Source organism: Ursus arctos, unplaced genomic scaffold (assembly GCF_023065955.2).
Source record: "Ursus arctos isolate Adak ecotype North America unplaced genomic scaffold, UrsArc2.0 scaffold_14, whole genome shotgun sequence".
Classification (NCBI taxonomy): domain Eukaryota; kingdom Metazoa; phylum Chordata; class Mammalia; order Carnivora; family Ursidae; genus Ursus; species Ursus arctos.
This window is the reverse complement of record NW_026622808.1, coordinates 1,206,968-1,227,711: the sequence shown is the minus strand read 5'-3', so window position 1 is coordinate 1,227,711 and position 20,744 is coordinate 1,206,968. Positions and strand designations below refer to the sequence as shown.

The window sequence follows — 20,744 nt, the reverse complement described above, 5'->3', positions numbered from 1 at the left end:
CGGGAAGAGCCCTCCCACCGAAGCCAGAACAGTCCGGAGGAGGGTCTAGAATGGGCGAGAAGGCCTGGGTCCTGCCCCTGGGGGAAAATGGAAGCAGAGGCAGCAGGAACCCAGCCTGGCCTAGAGGGGCCCCCAGGGCTTCTGAGCCCATTTGGTGTCTTGCATTCCTGAGCTTCCAGGGCCAGAAACCTCTTCTGGCTAAGACTCAGGAAGAGTTCACCCACCAGGCAGAACCAGAGGGGAGAAGAACCACTCGGGACCTAGCCCTGTGTCTTCATTGACCGTGTGTCCATCTGACCATCCAGTACACATTAATTGAGGCCCCCTGTCCCCTTCCCTGTGCTGACAGTACCGATCTCCACTCAGCAGAGTCCCTGCCCCCAGGAGATTGGGGGGGGGGAGACAGGGCCGGTCCTGGAATGAGAGGTGGGCTGGCTGGTTCTGCCTCAGGGAGGGGGGCAGGGAAGAGTCAGTAAAGGCTGCAGGGAGGACAGAAGGTGTCATTGGAGCTAGGGCAAAGTGCAGTTGAGAGCCGTAGCAAAATCCAGCGCTCTGGATATTGTAGTAGGAAAGGGATCGGATGGGTACTGGGCGCATGGGTACCCGCACTGCGCTTGGTCTTCATTTCAGTCATTCCTCGCAGCCCTGAGGCATGGGCAGCGTTTTCCCCTCTCCATAGGTGAGGAGACGGAGGCTCAGACAGGTTCAGTTATGGTGTCTCTACTGCAGGAAAGATGGCCCAGGCTTTGGGGAGCTTTGTTGGATGGGCAGGTAGGGAGCTAGGGCGGGAGGGGGCCTCCCCCGGAGTCTTCTCTTGGTCCCTCTTCTCACCACACCAGAAAAGTGCGGCTCATGCTGGCCAGCCCCTTGGAGCACCAAAGTGCTTCCACTGTAAACCCCTGGGGCCAGAGTCTATAACGATGAGGGCCCTTGGAGATCACACGCTCCACCACTTTCCCTTGAGAGTAGGGACGGAGGCCTGAGCGATAAGCTCCCCACTCAGGCTTCTGCGGTGGGAGGGCCAAGCCACACACCAGCTCCGTCCACGCCGGACCCAGCGCTCTTTCCCGGCAGGGTCACCCATGACAAACTCTCTCGGTAAGCAGGGCCCTTGTGGGGTGGCCTCGCCGCCCCAGTCTCTTCTCTCCCTCACCCTCACACACAGACCAGAGTGTGACAAGAAGCCTTCAAACGCCGAGCACATTCAGAGGTGTGACCTAGATGTCACAGCGAAGGGGACTGTCACCGGACAGGTACAGCTTGACTGACCTCTGCTTCCTGCTTTCCTCCCCACTCCCACCACGCCCCCTCCGGCCTAACAGATTGCCAGGCTTCGGAGTGAACTGGACGTTGTTCGAGGAAACACCAAAGTCATGTCGGAGATGCTAACAGAAATGGTCCCCGGGCAGGAGGATGCGTCCGATCTGGAATTGCTGCAGGTGAGCGGGGCGTGGGGGTGGGGGGGCTCATCTTGTGGAAGCTCTGGACCTGGGGACCCGGCAGTGAGGCAGGAGCGGGGCCCTGGGGAACTGTTGTGGGAAGGCACTGAGTCCCTGTAGGCTCGCCCTCAGCCTCATGCTTCCTGGGACCGGTCAGAAGCTAGTACCGGGCTCTCTCTTTCATTTTCCTTCATGGCCTTTTTTTTTTTTCCTGATTATAAAATGCCGATTACAGATCACATGCTCATCAAAAGAAAAAGAAAGTATAAAGAAGAAAACACTAATTTTCTTAGATTCCAGCCCCCACAAAGCCATCGTCGACATTCTGATGCATTTCCTTTCAGACTTTTTTTCCGTGTTTGTTTTCATTTCAAATGTAATTGAGATCCTATCGTGTGTACAAAGTTGTATGTCGCTTCACTCCCTCACCATTATGTCATGAACACTTGTGACAGGACCTCCTCAACCTTCCCCGCATGCAGGAGCCCTTGTAGCCACACTTTGCCCCCTGAGACACATGAAGTAGAAGCTTCTTTCCTCTTCCTGAACACTGAGGATTCCATGCTGGGGTTGGCCGCATGGTGGTTCGTGAGCATCTGTTGCTAACTGGCCTCCCCACCCCCTGGCTGCCCTGCAGATCTGGGGGCACAGCACAGAAGGGGTCCAGGAGCAGGGCTGGCCTCCGGGGCCGCCCTCAGACTAGCGTCAGGGAGCCTGGCCAGCCAGAGCCAGAGCTAGCAAGCGGATCTCCACCACACCAGAGTCTCAGATGACTCTGGCATTTGTAGAGAGTGGCAGCAGCCCTGCCCTTAGAAGCAGTGACCTTCTGGAGGGGTGGAGAAAGGATGCTCTGAGCTGCGAGTGCCAGAGCTTTTCAGCGGGAGGCAAGATGCTTGAGTAAACAGGTCAGGAGCCAGACTGGCTTGGCAAGCTGGCGGGAGTGCCTCACGACGTGCCTGCTGCTGCTCTTGTCTGGCACTCAGAGTCGTCAGCCTTGGCCCCTCCGAGTGCCATCCCCCACCCTGCTGTTGGCACACACTTGCAGCCTCCGAAGGCCCGGCTCGGGGTGGGGGGGCGTCAGCAATGCACCTAGCCAAAGTCACCGTGCCTGCTCCCAGGCTGCTTCTCGTCGTGCCCTCTTCCTCCCCTGAAGCCACCATCAGCTCTAAGCAGGTGAGGGTGGGTGGAGCCCTGCTCTGGAGGAGCTCCCAGCCTGGTGCAGGGAGGCCCACAGGAAACAGGTCATCTCCATGCAGCCGTGACATCAGCTTGCCCTTAAAGCCGAGCCGAGTACCCTCAGACAGCCCGAACGAGGAGCCCCGAGTGGCGTCTCCAGACCTCACTCCTGACATCTGCAGCCGGCCGGGTTGAACTCCGTTCAGCAGGGGCCAGCTGTCCATGTGTCACACTCCAGGGGACCCAGTGTCCCATTAATGCACCATTGACCTCCATTCCCAGCCTGTAGGGGGAGTTCTTCCAGGCATTAGCCGCTACAGAGGAATCTGAGATCAGTCCAGAGACAATCCAGAAACTGCGAGGGCCTCTTGAGGCAGCTTTGTGCTGCGTCAGCATCAGAATTCCTGCTGACAGGGGGTTTGCAGTGGACAGAGCTGAGCTCCTGGCAGCAGGGGGTGGGCTGAACAAAGCCGACATGCTTCCAGACAGCCAGAGCAGACCCAGACAGCAAGCATACTCTGTGCCTGTGTGTGTGTGCGTGCGTGCGTGTGCGTGTATGTGTGTGTGTGTGTGTGTGTGTTTAAACAAGCCCATCAGCCAAGACAAACAGAACCTAATCTCCTGGCGTCAGCTCACAGTTTTCAAAAATAGGTTGCTTCCCATGACGTTTCCCTTCCCTCTGTTTTGTTCCAACTCCAAGCCTACCAGCCCTCCCTGCTATCTTATAAATCAAACAGAAAAAGAATGGTTCTGGGTGCCAGTGGGAGGCTGGCCTTTCAGCACGAGAGATTCAGGAGTCCAGCAGCTCTGTGTGAACAGCCACGGCTCTCCTGGCTCCTGGCCTCGCTCCTCAGTCATCCCTGACATCTCCCCCTCCTCCTCTTCCCTGGGCAGTCGGAGGCCAGCTGGGCAGGGTCTCCAAGGGCTGGGGCCACCCCAAACAGTAAGACTTCTGCATGGGAAAATGACACCAGCTGCTTGGAAAGGGATGGGATCAGAATGTGCCCTGAGGACCCCTCAGTTGAGCTGGAGGGCAGCCAGACTGCTCAGGCTAGAAGCTGTCCAGAGCTCACAGTGCTGGCCGGGGCCGTGGAAATCAACCCATTTGTCACCAACCCAAATGTTCACGCCAACAGAAGCCGCTCCCGACTCGAGTGTAAATTGCTGGGTAGGAGAGGAAATTGGAGGTGTCGGCCCCGGGACGTACCCCTGTGGCGGACCACAGTCATGGGCGGTAATGTCCTGAATTGCTTCCTGTGCCTCGAAAAACACTTTCAGGTCTGGCCTTGAAGAGCCACAGGGAGGGGGGACAGGAGAGCCCCTTGCCTGAAGGGAGACGGAGGCCACTCCTTATGCTGTGCCTTTAGCTTAGCTGAAAACTCTGAGGAAGACTGAGGCAGGGTGCCCAGAGGGAACCCTGTGCCGGGTGGAACCCTCCAGTCCCTGAGCTGGGACAGGCCTTCTCGGCAACTAGTCCAGCTCCGCTCGTGCTTGGATTCAGTGCCCACCTCATTTTTCCTAGCATTTTCTTGACATGACAGGCTGTTTGTGTGAGGCCACGGAAACACTTCCATTTCCAAATGCCCATTCTGGTCAGACTTTGGGAAGTACCACAGGAGGGCAGAAAGAACCACTGGGTTCACATCCAGGCCCTACCACGGATAGGCTGGGTGAGACTGGGGCAGAGACTGGAGTGATCACAGTCACCTTGGAAGGATAGAAATCATCCATTTGAGGGGCGCCTGCATGGTTCAGTCGGTTAAGCGTCCAACTCTTTTTTTTTCTTTAAGATTTTATTTATTTACTTGAGAGACTGAGAGTGAGAGAGAACAGAGGGAGAGGGAGAAGCAGACTCCCCACTGAGCAGGGAGCCCGATGCAGGGCTCGATCCCAGGGCACTGAGATCATGACCTGAGTCAAAGGCAGACGCCTAACCGACTGAGCCAGCCAGGCGCCCCTAGCATCTAACTCTGGATTTTGGCTCCAGGTAATGAGATCGAGTCCCTCATCAGGCCCCACGCTCAGCTCAGAGTCTGCTTGAAATTCCCTTTCTTCCTCTCCCTCTGCCCCTCCCCCTGCTCGTGCACACGCACGCATGCGCGCGCGCTCTCTCTCTCAAATAAATAAAATCTTAAAAAAAAAAAAAAAGAAATTGTCCATCTGAGGTGGCTGGCCCAGTGCCAGGCACAGGCAAATTCCACACAAGTCGGAGCTCCTGTGATTACTGTCAGTACATCCTCCTATACGGCAGGCTAAAGTCTGTCTCCCTATAACTGCTACGCTCATCTGTCTTAACAACGAACAAAACAGTCCTCTTTCACGAGGTAGGTCCTTAAATATTTGAAGACCGCTGTGAGCCCTGCCACGGCCCGGTCTGTGGGTACAGATGTGGCTGTTGACAGCCCACCTTGTACAGGAGCTGGCAGTTCTCAGCAGGAGGCTGTAACATCGGAAGCTGCCATCAACCCAGAACCTTCCATTCTTTCTCATGGGGCTGGTAAGCCACGTCTTCCCTACGCTGTGTGTGGGCACTTGGGTTCAGGCCTGACATTGGAGATTCCATCGCCGTCTGCTGAAGTTCACATCCGTAGCTGCAGCCTGGGAGTCCAGGTTTGGAAATCTTTAAAGATCCTGCGGCTGTCATCCCGTACTCTCCGTCTCTCCCAAATTAGCCTCTTGAGCTTTGTCTTCAAATAATAATAACTTTTAATTAATCCAGTGATGCCCAAATTGGGCATTCCTGCACGGCCATCCATCAGATAATAAAAGAAGCTCTCCCCCACATTGTTTCTTCAAGTAGCAGATGGTCTGTCCCCTCTTGCTTCTTGCATCTCGTTTCAACAAAAACCGGGACATCCAGGACCGTTTTCTCGAGAGAGATCTAGTTCATTCTACATGTTTACCTTCATTACTCCCCCTTCTCTTCAGCAAAGAGTTTCTTCTCCTTCCCCCCTCCCTTTGCCACTATAGAAAGCAAATCTTCAGGACTTTATTCTGCGTTCCTTAGAACTTGGAGAAGGTTCAGAGGAAACCCATAAAGATGATTAAAAGATTGTTTTGCAAGGTGGGGATGAGAATGTGTCTTGAAGAAAAGATAAAGGCATTGGGATTAATTAGAAAGAGGATATTTTTTTTTAAAGATTTTCTTTATTTATTTGACAGAGAGAGAGACAGCCAGCGAGAGAGGGAACACAAGCAGGGGGAGTGGGAGAGGAAGAGGCAGGCTCCCAGTGGAGGAGCCTGTTGTGGGGCTCGATCCTAGGACTCTGGGATCCCGCCCTGAGATAAAGGCAGATGCGTAACAACTGAGCCACCCAGGCGCCCCAGAAAGAGGATATTTTAATATGTTCTGATCGATGGAGGGCTTTTGCGCAAAGAACACTGACCAGCTGTTCTCCCCCTCTGTTGAGAACTGGACATAGGAGGAGGCCAAAGCCAAAATCTTCAGCATGTAGGAAATGCCTGTCCTGGCTGTTGCATGGTGGGAAGGATGACCCGGTCAAGCTGTGTGCCCTCGTGACTTAGGACCAGAAGAAAGTCGCTCTGTGTGGCTGTTTTAGAGGGGGACGTAGGCACAGGAAGGTCTCCCAACTGCGCCTGCTATGGGTCTGGCTGCAAGTGACCCCACGGAGGTCTTGCAGGCAGCCAGCTGGTGTTTGGTGGCAGAAATCTCAACATGCTGCTTCTCCTCTCCCCTTTAATCACTTTGTCTTTTTTCTCACTGTTTAATTTTTTTTTTTTACGATGATGACGTAGGGACACCTAGCTGGCTCATTCAGTGGGGTGTGTGACTCCTAATCTTGGGGCTGTAAGTTGAAGCCCCATGTTGGCTGTTGAGATTATTTAAAATAAAATCTTAAAATAGAGAAGAGGAAGATGGTAACTTAAAAGCTTGAAGGAAGGAGATGATGAAACTTTACGCAGAGACTCCGAGACATCCTTGATTTGGGAGCTCCAGGCCGGACCCTCTGGGCCGTGTAGGTAAAGTTCTTTGAAAGGCCCCTAGGTGCCCCTCTGGGATCAGAGCATGCGAGGCTCTGCCCGTGGGGTCGGGGGCTGTGTCTCCCAGCGCCCCAGCTGAAGGCTGTGGGGAACGAGACAGCAAGTGCAAAGGACAAAGCAGATGTTTCTGGTGCTTATGGTCCATGAGATCACCACATTCTGTGCCCTTGGGTCTCATTCTTCCTCCAAGCTGAAGTCACCGTGTTAAGGCTAGCAGAGGTCTCAGGAATCATCTAGCACTTTCCAAACATTTCTGTGAAATAGGGAGACCTTTTTCTCCACAAATAAAATTCCACAGAGAACTATGATGTTTCAAAGAGAGAAAAGCAGAGCTGCCCTGGCTGCCGTGGGGTGGGGTGTCCCAAACCCCAGGCCACCGAGGCACCTGCAGAGCTTCCCTACTTCTCCAACCCTCTTTCCTACCCGGGGAGGAACAGGCCCAGAGGGTGCTGGGGGCCTAGAGAGCTATCTAGACACGGCTGTTTGCTGCCTGTCACTTGGTTCCCGACCCAGGAAGGCCTGGACTCCGTGGGGGAGACCGAAGCCAACCCTGCCCTTTTCTGTCTGGTGGTTCTGGTGCTGTGGACATTTGGAGCCATGTTTCTGACACACTGCCTGCAGTCTTGTGAATGATCTGGTTTGGTTCTCCTTTGACTCTGGTGGACCATCCTTGGGGCCTGCTCTTTCTTCCCAGGCTTCCACTGATTGGGGTGGGGGTAAAGGCCCATCCTCGTTTACTGGAGATACACACAGGCCAGGGGCGCTGTGGGAGGAGCTCTGACCACATGGGGCAGCAGCGCTGAGCAGAAGTTGTCCAGTCTTGAGGAGGTAGGGGTTGGGGGGAGTCCCCAGGAAACATTCTGGGTGGATAGGGAGATGGATAGCTGGGTAGACACGTGGTAAGCTGACCTTGTCAAATGTTAATGGCAGGTAGAATCTAGGGGTTTGGGTATATGGGGTTTACTATAACATTTTAAAATCTTTTCTCTACATTTGAAAATTTGGGGATTAAGCATTGGGGTGGAGAAACATTCTGGGGCCTTGAAGGATGAGTAGGAATTCATTTGTTGGAAAAGGAAAGGAACATGGCAGGCAGAGGGCTGACTTCTCAGGGGTCCTTGAGCAGTAAGGGCTAGTGCCTGAGGCCGTCTGCTATTCTAGGAAGTCTGAAGGGTATTTGGAGAAGGCCCGTGGCTCTGGGAGGTGATGCCACCAGCTTCTACCAGGGTGGTGTCGGACCTCTTTCCATTTTGGAACTGGCCCGCAGTTTAGATAGGAAGTCACTGGCCTCTTCTCTTTCCCTCCCCAGTCCAAGGAGCCAGGGCTTGCTGCTTGGCCACAAACACCAGACAGGGCCACACTTCCCGGTCCTGGGCCTGCCTTGGGCAGGAGGGCTGCCTTTGCCTGAGGGAGTGGGCTGTGGCTGGGGCTCAAGATATTCGGCTCCTTGCAGACTTTTTTGTGGACACCTTGAGTGCTGGTCTTGTCTATACAAGGCACATACACATCCAGGAAGGGATCGCGGCAGAGAGGAGGCACTGCGCCTCTTCCCTCCGGCCGCCTCTGTCCCCAGGCTCTCTTTCCCGCTCTTCTGTCCCCAGACGCTTTAGCTCGTCTCCAGCGTGTCTTCCAAAGCGCTAGGCAAGATCTGCTGCCCAAGAATGGCCAAATGGCTTTTTCCTTTTGGTTAGTCGGGGCTGGTCTTTTATTTTATTTTATTTATTTTTTTAAAGATTTTACTTATTTATTTGACAGAGAGAGAGAGCCAGGAGAGAGGGAACACAAGCAGGGGGAGTGGGAGAGGAAGAAGCAGGCTCCCAGCGGAGGAGCCCGATGCGGGGCTTGATCCCAGGACCCTGGGATCACGCCCTGAGCCGAAGCCAGACGCTTGAGGCCTGAGCCACCCAGGCACCCTGGGGGCTGGTCTTCTAAATCCACGTTCCCTTATGTGCCCTAAGCAGGTGCTCCCTGCGCTCTAACGATGTATCATAAATACGACGATTATTTACGTTGTTCACTTCAGTCCTGGCTGTTGGAATCCTTCCCGTGATCTAATGTGATTGCTTTTTTCAGAAGTTCATTTGTGTGGGCTTTTGTTTTGTTTTTCGGTTTTCATCTTAGTCCTCGCTCGTGAGTGTACTTTGTTTCTGTAATTAGGGTTTCCGCTGGGCTTTTGGCTTTCCTGTGTACTGGGTCTGTCCCTGCGGTGACTGGATTTGACCTGTGAGTGTCTACCAGCACCCATGGCCGTGATTGTGACAATCCATCACTGAGTTCTGGGCAGGCTCCAAGTCCCAGGCCACTTCCCAAATGCCCCTCTCGTGGCTGGCCCGGGGATGCGAGCTGTTCACAATGGTGGAAAGTGGACATTTCGTGGTATCTCACTCTTTACTGGATACGATGTCCTGAGCGATTAATTTTTGGTATTTGCCTCTTGTTATTCTAACACGTGTGTATGTTTATAAATGCTTACTGCTGGGTCTCTGGGGCCGGGGACGAGTCCTGGAGAGGGAAAATTCGGTTCTGAGTGAACGAGAATTGCCCATTGTCTGAGTGGAGAGAGGGCCAGCAAGAAGGCTAAGCCGGTGTAGTTCCTGAGCGAGGGCAGTGACGGGGAGCGGGTGGATTGCACGGACCAGGGGAGCAGAGCACCGTAGAGTCAGGGTGTCTCCATCCATCCTCCTCCAGCCTCAGCCTGCTTCCGGCCTCCCCTCCTCTTCATCGCCTGCTTGTGGGACTACTATTCCCCACCGGGGCTGATTTGGCCGGGGCGCAGCTGGCTCGTGAAGCACCAGGTCAGGGGGAGGGAGGGAGGAGTTATGAATACTTGGTGATTTGCTGACAGCCCTTAGTTCCAGGATCACCCTGCCTTCTCCCAAACCTAGAATGGGAGTCTTAGGAGAACCAGGAGTGGGACTGTCTTCATAGAAAAAACTAGAAGGTCCAGATGCTGGGCTTGCTGGCCCTGTGACCAAGAGAGACTGACAGCAGCGTTCTGGCTGTGCAGAGGGCCAGCAACAGGGTAGAATGAAGACGAGGGCAGTGTTTCCATAACCAGACAGACAGGGCCCAGCAATCCAGAGGATCTCCAATGACACTTTTTTTCTTCTGGTGAACACCAGACTCTTTTGTACCCAGCTGCCTAAATCTAGGAACCTTCTGTCTTGACAACTGCAGCTGTAGTGGGGTGATTGTGGGCTGACCCGTGTGGATTGGGCTTCTTTCCTCAGCTGCCCCTGCTCTTGGGTAAGGAGCCCCCGCAGGCTGAGCAGCCAAGGGAGGGTGACCGCAGAAGTGGTTTCCAGACCTGGTGGCTGGCTGGTCGTAATCTGCTTATTCTGTGATGGGCAGGTCTGTCGAGGTCCCTACTTTGGTCTTACTTGCAGGATCAGGCCCAGGGCACGCATTGTCATCCAGTGGTGAAGGGTGTGTGTGTGTGTGTGCGCGCACACACGAGTGTGTAAGGGAACACTATTTAGATACCTTGGACTAGGTGTGGATGGAAGGACTGCAACTTGCCTTTGTTAATTAATCCTCTCCAAAGCATTTAGGGAGTAGCTCCTATGTGTCGGTCATGGATACTGGAGAAACGGGGCCAGGAGATGCCAGCCCTGCCCTCGAGGAGCTTCGGTACAGAGGGGGAGGCAGATAAGGGGCCCAGCCCCTTGCCCCGTGTGCTGAGCAGTGTTGCAGGGCACTGTTGAGCCCTGGGATTCCCTGCTTTGCGTCCGGCCACCTCTGTCTTCAACTCAGCAGATGATTCCTGGGCCTTTTCCCCGTGTGTGGCTCAGCGTAGGGTTTGAGGTCATCCCTGGGGGAAGCAATGATGGCACCTCCTTCCTGAGTTTATGATCTAGTGGGAAGGGAAACCTAGTTCTAGTCAAGCTGGCCCGATATGGAGCTGAACAGAGACCACGCCTGTGAGCGGAGTTTAGAGCGGTTACACCCATCAGAAACCTTTCCAGAGGAGGTCATTTTGAGGCTGAGCTGTGAGAAGGAAGGAAGGACCTCTGCTCCATCCCCCATCTCCTTCATCCACTGGGTCGTTCAGTGCCTCTGGTGTCCAGGTGGGCGGGGACAGCATCTTCTCTTGGCTTCACCCCCACTGGGACTCGGAGCTTTTTTCCATAGAGTGTTCCTGTAGTCAGTCTGGCATATAGAATGGCAAGAAGCCCTGGCAGGTGGTTGAGGGAGCTCCACAGGCAAGTTTCAAGGAGAGCACGAGTCAGGCTGCCATCTGGAGCAGGGAAAGCCGTGGAAGCCGGGCTGGAAAGTGGTAAGGGTCTGTCTTCAGGGCGACAGTCCTTCCAAGCGCAGAGAGGGCCCCAGTGGTGATTTATCGGAGTCCTCGTTGGCCAGCCTGGAAGACCTGTCACAGCTTGTGAAGCTTCTCAGACCTCAGCAAGATGTCACACATGCCACTGCAGTGGACCTAGGACAGTTAAAACACACTCTTGCTGTTGCTGGGAGCGTAAATGACCTGGTCTCCTCTTTTTGGAGGGTCTTCTGCGTTTACTAGTCCGTATTCTAAGTGACTGTATACCCTTTCACCCAGAAATTCCACTTCTAGAAGCTTGTCCTATGGCAATACTGGCATAAATGTCGGAGCCTATGTGTGTACGAATGTTCCTTGCTGCGTTGTTTGGGTTGGCCAAGAAGAGGCCTTAATTAAGCCAAATGCCCAGCAACGGAAGCACAGTGAGGTGTATCGTGATACACAGAGCGGTGGGGCTGGCCATACGAAGCGATGGGGAAAGGTGGTCGAGGGTATTTTGTTGAAGAGAAAAAGCAAGCTGCAAAGGTTCGTATTCTTAGATGTCAATGACGCTCCGTACAAACACGTACCGACGTACATGCAAGAGTACAGAGCTCTGGGCCCTTGTCCATCTATTGAAAAAGAGCTTCCTTCCTCTGGGCCAGCAGGAGGCAGTGAGAGAGGGGCCTTCCACTTTGCATCCCACCCACGTCCGGCTTCCTGGACGAGCGTGCACTCGTTTTGTGACTTGTAAGAACTGGCTCACGTTTTGCCTGAGGAGATGCAAGGGGACACACCGTCCCCAGCAGGCTAGCCAGTGGCGTGTGTGTTCCCCCAGGAGCTGAACAGGACCTGCCGGGCCATGCAGCAGCGGATCGTGGAGCTCATTTCCCGTGTGTCCAACGAGGAGGTCACCGAGGAGCTGCTTCACGTCAACGATGACCTCAACAATGTCTTCCTCCGCTATGAGAGGTGGGGCCGGGGTCCTTTCTCCTCCCTCCCAGAGACTGTTGCCGAGGGAGGGATTTCTCACCTAAACAATGGGGAGAGGGAGCGGGAGAGGAGGTTTGGAAAATGCTTATCAGAGATGCTAATTTGTTCCCGGCTGACAGGGAAAATGCTTCTCGTTCTCCTGGGAACGGAGCAGCAGGAAGGTGAAGGGCAGAATTAGGCTCTGCCCTTTGCAAGCCTCAGCTGCCCTGCCTTCCCCACTCCCCCCAGGCCCATGAGGGGAGGGCGGGCCCCTGGGGCCGGGAGCTTGCACCTGCTCCTTTGAAGATCCTTTGAGTTTGAAAAGGATTAAAGGGGGGAAAATCTCTACTAAGGAAAAAAGATTTCCTCTTTGCCATCTTTAAAGAAAGAAGAAAAAGAGATTTTTCCCTCCCTTTGCAAATGTCAGTGTGTCTAGAGTATTCCAAAGAAGGCAGTGTGTAAGTGCCGGATGCCGCTGCTGCTTAGGGAAGCACACGCACACGCACACGCGTTCATTTGAGTTCTTTCTGCAGCCAAATCATTTTTGGATTTGAGGTAACCAGCTTGAAAATTCTTTTCCTTTTCCAAAGCCTCCCCTGGGGAAGAAGTTTTCAATAGGAGGTAATGGCAGGCGCGGCTCCCAGAGCATCCCTCGGGCGCGTGTGGCTCAGGCTTCCCCCAGCAAAGGCACCAGAAAGCACCTTGACCAGGCCAAGCTTCTCCCAAGTCTGAGGCCTGAGGCCCTCAGAGACTTGGGGCCCTGGTCCCTGCGCTGACTCACAGTGTGATGATCTAGCATCAGTTAGGGACAGTGTGACAGATACTTGCATCTGGGGGCTTAGAAGGAGATTTTGCCATGGGCATCCCAACCCCTGGCCTTGTCTCAGCTTCAACTGTGGAGCAGGGATGGGTGGTCCTGGGTCTATCTGACAGACAAAGAAACCTCTGCAGTAAGAATGTGAGGCCACGCAGGGGCCCCGTGTGTCCTTTGGAGATTAGAAGCAGATCTGGGGTGCCTCGACTCCCCAGCTCGAGACCCCTTGGTTTTGCCTTGTGGTTCCAGTTTCTCTACTTTAAATGGACTTGGCCTTTCACCTGTTAAACCCATTTCAGCTCCTCCTAGGATAGGAAGACGGTCTAATGTGAGCATCTTCCCCTGAGTCAGCCACACCCCGCCTGACCACAAATTCAGAGGCAAAAGCCTCGGGCCAGCAGCCCTGAGATACCATTCTGGCTTGAAAGCTGTTGATAAGACTAATTGTCCCTCCAAGATGGTGTGGGAAAGGTACTCCAGGATTAGAAACTTGTCAGATGTGTTCACATTCCCCTTCTCCTTATGGGCCGTGTTCATAAAAACGCACAGATTTCTCTTGAAACCACAGTGGACGCATATCGCCTAACCGGATTGTCCCTCCTGGGGATCACTACTCACCAGGTGCTGAGCCCAGCAGATCTCAGTAAAGGCTAGTTTCTCCAGCCTCCAGCTGGAGAAGGTCTGTTAGCTACCTCTTTGCCCACGGCATTTTGGAACTTTTAAATGCCAAGGGTGCCTCACAGTTGCTCTTGTATTCCCCACCTGGTCTGAGAGTGACTTGGGTATGGGAGAGGAGAGGCTCTCTGTGGTCGTTCTTAGCCAGGTCCCATCCGCAGCTACTGGGGAGTCTTTGGGCCAGGCCAGGGCCCTGTGCCCGTCTTCCTCCTCTAGATGTCTGCCCTGTGTGTGCCCCAGCCCCTCTCCTCCAGCACGTTGAGCTGGGGGCATTTTAGTGACAGGCTAATCACGCCTTAGCAGAGCTCTCTGAAATAGGGAGGGGGCTGCACTTCCTGCCTGGCTTTGCAGATCGATATCTGAGCCATCCCCAGGTAAAGCGGTTGGCTCAGCTTCCCCTTCTAGGAGCCAGAGGAGCACTCTGGGCCCAGAGCGTGAGGGGACAGCTGGGAATGCTTACAATGGCCTCCTTATAATGGGATGTGCCAACCAACACCTTTCTCCCCCACCTCCCTGTGCTCGTGGAGGAGCCTGGAGGCTTACCCTCCAGGGGAAGGCTCCGTGAAGTTGGGGTGAGGGGTGGGAAATTCACTCCCCCAGTCCCCCAAATGGCCCTGATTGGTTTCCTTCCTGGAGCCTCGGGCCCTGGGAGCTCTTCACAGGGCCAGTGAGCATCACTGTGCCACATCATTCCTCCTCACTCTGTTTTCCCTTCCCCTGTTAGGTTCGAACGATACAGGTCAGGCCGATCGGTGCAAAATGCCAGTAATGGAGTAAGTATTCCTTCCGAATTCTTTCATCTCCGGATGCTGGGAGGCCTACCTGTGTTTGGTCTCACCTTTGGTTTTTCTAACTGGGGCCTAACTATATGGGTAATGAAGGGCACCTGGCTGGCTCGGTCAGTAGAGCGAGCGTGTGACTCTTGATCTCAGGGTTGTGAGTTCAAGCCCCACGCTGGCGGTAGAGTTTACTTAAAAAAAAGATACTTGGGTAATGAAGGAGCAAGCCCTGGCTGCTGGGATACTGCAGAAGAGCTAGCAGACACATTCCTGGTGGGAGGGTGGCAAGCAAGCCCCAAGTTACAGCCCCCCCCCCCCCAGCGACTATCCTGGAGACTGCTTCAGCCCCGCCCCCTGGGGCCAGGGGAGGAGCCAATGGGCGGGGCCACCGTGGACCCCCTGAAGTCCTGGTGAGGAAAACTGCCTTGTTCCTGGATTGGTGCAGCATTGATGCTTTTCCTCGGGCGCCGTGCACCAGGCCTGCTGGCTCTTGCCTGGGAGCCCAGCGCGGGGGCTCTGGGGCTCACTGCTGTCTTATGTGCTGGCAGGTACTGAACGAAGTCACTGAAGATAACTTAATAGACCTGGGCCCGGGGTCTCCAGCCGTGGTGAGCCCAATGGTGGGGAACACGGCACCCCCATCTTCTCTCTCCTCTCAGCTTGCAGGCTTAGGTAAGTGTCTCACAGGGGTGTGTCAAGGGCATTCTTGTCAGGCCACTTCCTGGTTGTGAGTCTGGGTTTGAGGGCCCCTTTCTCTCTCTTGGTTGGAAGGCCCAAAGAGAGCCTTTAGAGGGATCCATGGGAAAGTGTATTCCTGAGACCTGGCCAGTTGTACCACCTTTAGCTGATGACTTCTGTTCCTAAACTTAAAAGTTTAAACCTGTGTTGGAAAGCAGGGGTTGGGGGAGGTCCAAGGAACTGGAAGTTGTTTGCTTTTAAAGAAAGGTAGCTGCTGTGTTTTTTCTGGAATATTCTCTGTGGTTGAAGTGATTGTCTTCACAATACAAACTAGGCCAAGGATGGCAAATAGGTTTCAGCTCACTGGCTGCCTGGGGCACAGGTCTAAGAAGGATGCTGCTTGGAAGATGAGTCTGTGGTTGATTGGTAATGTCTGCCGCAGGCTTGGCAGCAGGAGGTGATGGCGCAGATGTATTTGTTCTCCTTGAACTAACATCAGCCTAGAGTGCTGCGCTGTCTGAAGCCTAAAACAAAAGAAACTCACTGCTTTTCCACTTTTCCATTAGCAAGTGCGTATCTGATTCCAGATGCTATAAATACACTAGATGATAGTGTGTTGATACTGTACGATTTATAACAAAGTCATAGTGTTGAAGTAGTAACGCGTGACCCTCACACAATTCTTCCTGTCTTGCTTTTCTGTTTTCCTTCTTTTTCTTCTCAATATTTATCTTTATACCTTCATTCCCTTTCAGTTGAGGCGGGCTTTTATTCAGTTGCTGTAATTTGGGTTCTCAGCATCTCGTGAATCTGTAGCCACTGTCTCTTTTGGAACAGATTCCTATGCCCTCAATCCACCCAGCATATGGGCCACCAGATTTAACATCCAAAAGTCAAATTGAATTCTGCTGCCTTCCTTCTTAAATAAAGATCTAGAGTTGGGGCACCTGGGTGGCGCGTTTGGGTAAGCGTCCGGCTCTTGATTTCGGCTCAGGTCATGGTCTCAGGGTCATGAGATAAAGCACTGGGCATGGAGCCTGCTTAAGATTGTTTCTCTCTTTCTCCCTCTGCCCGTCCCCCTACTGTGTGCACGCACGTGTGTGCTCTCTCTCTTTCAATAAATAAATGTGAAAAAACAAAAGGTCTGGGGTGCCTGGGTGACTCAGTGAGTTAAGTGTCTGCCTTCAGGTCAGGTCATGATCTCTGGGTCCTGGGATCGAGCCCTGCATTGGGCTTCCTGCTTAGTGGGGAGCCTGCTTCTCCCTCTCCCTCTACCCCTTTCCTTATATTCTCTCTCTCAGATAAATTTGAAAAATATTTAAAAAAAAAAAAAAGGTCTAATGTTTTTCTCATGGGCTCCTTTACCTGGCCTTTGAGGCTTTTCACACCCCAGCCGCCTCCCACCTGCCTTTCTGGCCTTTTCGTTCATCACTGTCTCCTTGACTTCCCGGGCTCTGTGCCTTGGTACCTGTCTCTCCCCCTTCTCCTCGAAGCAGAGTCCCCCTTGTCCTTCAAGCCCCCCTCCTGGGTCAGTTTTGAGTCTTTCCTGATTATCTCAAGCTAGGTACTGGTGGTATCTGTCTGTCTCCCACCTACTCGGTATGCTCCTGAAGGCCAAGGACCACGTCAGATTCAGTTTGGTCCACTTATGATCTGGCTCTGGATGTGGTAGGTGCCTGCGAAATATTGGTCAAGAAAATACATGACCAGGCCCTTAGATGTGTGACTGAGCCAGTGGAGCATTGTGGGAAATCTGTAGGGGCACTGGCCCCAGGCCCCTCCTCACTGCCAGCAGTCTCCCTCTCGTTCATAATGACTCTTCCCTACCTTGAGCAGCTTGGGGGTCGGTGGCTGTTCTGTCCGGCATCTGGGCCCCAATGTGGCTTCTCCTGCATGTGGTGGGCTGGGGCTGCCGAGGAGAGGCCTGTGTCCTCGCTGCCCAACTTCCCCCCGTAGAACCCTAACCTGCCCATTGGCTTCCGAACTTTGGGACCCTTCGTGAAGTCCATGGGCCACATTTTATTCTCATCCTCCCCTCATTTGTTTTGTTGCCACAGACTTGGGGACAGAGAGCGTCAGTGGTACCCTCAGTTCACTCCAGCAGTGTAATCCCCGTGATGGCTTTGACATGTTTGCCCAGACGAGAGGGAACTCCTTGGCCGAACAACGCAAGACGTATGTGGGGACCATTTCAGTGGCTCTCGGAAGACATTGGGGGAGGATTGATCCAGGCCTGGTCACAGGCCAACACAAAGACGCCTTTTATTACCAAGTCTGGGGCTGCCAAGAACGCTGAAATATGTCTGTGAGGACTTGGCAGTAGACACCGATTTTGAATGAACACCAACCCCCCCCAACCCCCACCTCCCTGCCCTGGGGTTGACTGTGGTTGGATTTCTCCTGTCAGTCACAAGAGAGCGCTCGTCATTCTGTCTGCTCCCTGTGCCGCTGCTGAAGACGAGCTGGGAGCTAGGGGGGCGGCCAGGCAGGCCATGAAGTAGCTGTTACCAGCATGGATTTCCTGCGCAAGGGCGTGGGCAGAGGCTTCCCTGACGGCAGCTCCTGCCAGGAGAACCCATGTGAAATTGGGGACATTGATCCCAAAATAGACCACCCCCTGCATCTCAGGGAGGCACAGGAACATTGCTTGGAGCTTCTTGTTCAACCTTAAGGCAGGCGAAGAACCCTTTCCTGCCTTTCCCTGGGGCCTGGCGTCTTGAGGCATTCAGCTTTCCGAGTTCCCATGCTCAGGCATCAACAGGTTGACCAGAAGCCCAACCCAAGGCCCCATTTGGTCTTCACCAGCTGTCACCACCTTCCTTGTCGAATAACAGTGTGGCTGGTGCTTTTAAAATCAGAATTAATATCGCCTGTGGTTTCAGGGTGCTTCTGACATCCTGTCATTGGGCTTTGGAGATGCCCTAGTATTGTTACTTGAGAGGGGCATTGAGGGGGACGGTGTCCCAGACCCCAGAGGAAAGGAAGGGCTGAGCCAGTGCTGGAACCCTGGCCTCCTGGCTTTAGCTGCAGTCAGACAATGCGTGAGCACTTCGATGCCAGGGCTGTGGGAAATGTTTTTCCAAGTATGCGTGAGGGAGGTGCCAGGGCTAGAAAGTGATTATAGGTCACCACCCTGTCCCCTGGGACCACTATGGGGAACTGACTGTTTGTGCTGCTTGTCTCCAGGGTAACCTACGAGGACCCTCAGGCTGTCGGAGGACTGGCTTCTGCACTAGACAGTCGGAAACAGAGCTCTGAAGTGGTAGGTCTTTCAGTCTGTTTTTCTGTCTGGAGTCGTCTGGAGGGGAAGTCGGGCCGGGTAGCAAAGCAGACTCGGGGTTGCGTGGAGGGCAGGGCCTGCCGGGGGAGACCGGCATGAGAGTGCTCGATGGCCTCTTTGAGGCCTCACCCCACCCTGTGGGTGATGCCCAGTCAGCCTGCCCGTGAACCCAAGAGCAGACGGGCCCCGAAAAGTGGCGGCATGCTCTGGGCACCAAGTGAGCAGAGAGCAAGCGGGGACCCCTCTTGGGAGGTCTGGCCCCAGAGCCCCTTCTCTTCCGACCTTGGTGGCCCTGAGCCCTCAGGGCACAGGTCTACTACAGCCAGATAGGGTCTCTCCTCAGATGGTACACTGCCCTGGGGGTGCAGTGCTGTGACAAAACGCTGATCCATACAAAGAACGGAAAAGCTCATCTGAGCCACATCTGGGCTGACCATCCGCAGTCGACCTCGCGACGCAGTACCAACCCACTAGCGGGCAGCGGCTGGCCAGGATTTCTCTGGAGATCTGGGGCTGGAGGGGTGGGAGGAGCAGTGGGTGCAGGCCAGGAGGGTGTTCTGGGCTGCTTCCCTTCTGGAAGGGGCAGAGCTAAAGGCGGAGATGCTTTGAAGTGGTGGGTGGTGCTTGTTAGAGCCCCAGATCGCAGCTGTGGATTCTGAGGTTTCAGGTCACTGCTGGGGAAAGGATTTGTGTCTTAATGCTTCTCATGGGATCGTTCCCCCTTTTCACCTAAGGAATGCGTGCGGCAGTGTGTGAATGAGTGTTTGTTCACAGGGACAGGCAGGGGGAGGGCTGTGGGGATAATGGCCCCGGAACAGCGGGACCTCCTTTCAGGGTCCCCCAGCTGGGTTAGAAAGGAGCAGTGCTCATCTACCCTCTGGACAGGGAGGTTTGCTTCCAGAACAAAAGTTCTGGCCTCCTGCTGCCCGCTTCCAAATGGGCCCAGGCTGGCAGCAATTTCCGTGAGAAGGCTCGCGTTGGGGAAGGGACTTGCTCTGTCGTGACTCTGACAGCTTGGTAGGAGGCCTGTGCGGCCCTCTGCACTGGCCACTAGGGGGCACAGAAGAGCCAGCCCGACGGCCCTGGGTCTCAGGACCCTGACTTTCCACCCCTGGGACTGGGACTCCTAAAATCTGTGCAGTGATCATGACTCTGTTTTTCCCATTACTTGGAATGTCTCCTACCAAACTCAAAGAGGGCATCAGGAGGCCAGGCGGAGGGCCCACCCTGACCTCCGTCCCTCAGCCAGGCCCACCTGGTCTGCTTCCCACTGTGCCTCCCAGGCTGGCCCCCAGCCATGCCAGGGTGTGTCCTACTGCACCTCTGCTCTTATCAGTGTCCAGGCTGGGATCCAAACACAGGAGAGGTGGCCAGCTTCCCGCCCTTCACCCTTTGGGGCGTGTGGCTTGGCCCATCTCCCTGTTTTCAAAGATCTTGATGACTCCAGCATGTTTTCCATCTGATGGCAGACACATTGCTTTCATGTGTACTGCTCGATAGGGAGAAGCAGGGTTTGTGGTGTGTGTGTGTGTGTGTGTGTGTGTGTGTGTGTGTGTTTGTGTGTGTGTGTGTCAGAGAGTGTATGTGTTATCTCCGTGTGCGGCTCTGTCTCTGCGTCTTGGTATATGCGTGTGCACACACACTGACCCACATGCATCCTCGGGCCAGGATTTCAGCTTCTGTTGTTCCATATCCTAAACTGTGCTGACCTGGAAATGAAAAGCGGGCCAAAGGAGAAATGGAGAACACAGGAAAGGGGAGAAAATTGCATAGCCACACTTCCACAGTGCAACCAAATCCAAAGTCGTAACTTTATATACCCAGATTCAGCGTTAAGGGTTAAGAGTTTGGAAAAGAATACACAGGTAACTGAGAAGGAGGAAAAAGGCAGAAATGTTAGAAAACAAGTAGAAATGATTTCACGAAAGCTGGTCCTTTTGCCAACCCCGAGAGCACTGCTGAGGAGAAGCAGTCATGGTCAATGTTCTGTGACCTCTCGGAGATTTTCCAAGTGTACAGGAGTAGTTGGCATGAGTACATGGTACCCTGTTGGGATTCTCGGCTACTAAACTTCTCTTCTCTTTTTCAGGCAGGTAAGGGGGAACGTGCTGGAGGGGGGCGGGGGGGCAACTGGTCACATCTCCTTACATGACAACAGATCAACTCTGAACAGTGGCTTTTCCGTTTCCATGATACACTGTTGCTTTCTTTATCCTGGGTCTTCCTGTGACTTTTCTTTCTGGGACTTTTCTGTCCTCGGCCCAGAAGAGAGGTAAAGGTGGGGACTCTGACCTGGAGCCCATAGACAGCTGGCTCATAACCCAAGGAATGGTGAGAAGTCACCAGCTGAGCCGAGCCCCCTGTCCACCCCAGCGCTTACCCGTGTCACCTGCTGAGCCCTTGTGAGTCAGACAGTACAAGGCCATTCTCTCCTTCTGACTGGGTCCCAAATTTTCCCCTTCTGCGTCTGTGCAGTCTCCACAGACTTCCAGCCCCAGAAACACCTTCTCTGGTTTTCTGCTGAGGTCCATGCCCCGGGGCCTTAAGGGTCTGGGACATTTGCGGGAGTGAGGGGAGGGCTCCTTCCCTCCTTTTACTGTCTCTGGAGCTCTTGGCAGTATTCACTTTTCCAGGATTGAGCACAAGTTCCTGTGGCTTTTGCTTCGGAGAGGAC

At 54.0% G+C, this 20,744-nt stretch overlaps 1 protein-coding gene across 12 annotated transcripts in view; it reads left to right on the top strand.

The window, feature by feature from the left end:
- The window catches only part of TOM1L2 (target of myb1 like 2 membrane trafficking protein), a 115,099-nt gene that overhangs the window by 82,162 nt on the left and 12,193 nt on the right, over positions 1-20,744 (top strand). For 5 of the 12 annotated variants that reach the window (XR_007191723.2, XM_048226436.2, XM_026521161.4 and 2 more), the window contains 6 exons: positions 1,323-1,439; positions 11,711-11,844; positions 14,058-14,106; positions 14,661-14,784; positions 16,848-16,965; positions 17,977-18,052. Coding sequence is in view for 11 of the 12 variants with exons in the window: in XM_048226436.2 (XP_048082393.1) it covers positions 1,323-1,439; positions 11,711-11,844; positions 14,058-14,106; positions 14,661-14,784; positions 16,848-16,965; positions 17,977-18,052 (618 nt within the window). In the remaining variant the exon portion in view is untranslated. Of the gene's footprint in view, positions 1-1,322; positions 1,440-11,710; positions 11,845-14,057; positions 14,107-14,660; positions 14,785-16,847; positions 16,966-17,976; positions 18,053-20,335; positions 20,473-20,744 lie in introns of all 12 variants that reach the window. The other 7 variants (XM_026521160.4, XM_044391843.3, XM_044391840.3 and 4 more) reach the window with 4 other exon arrangements.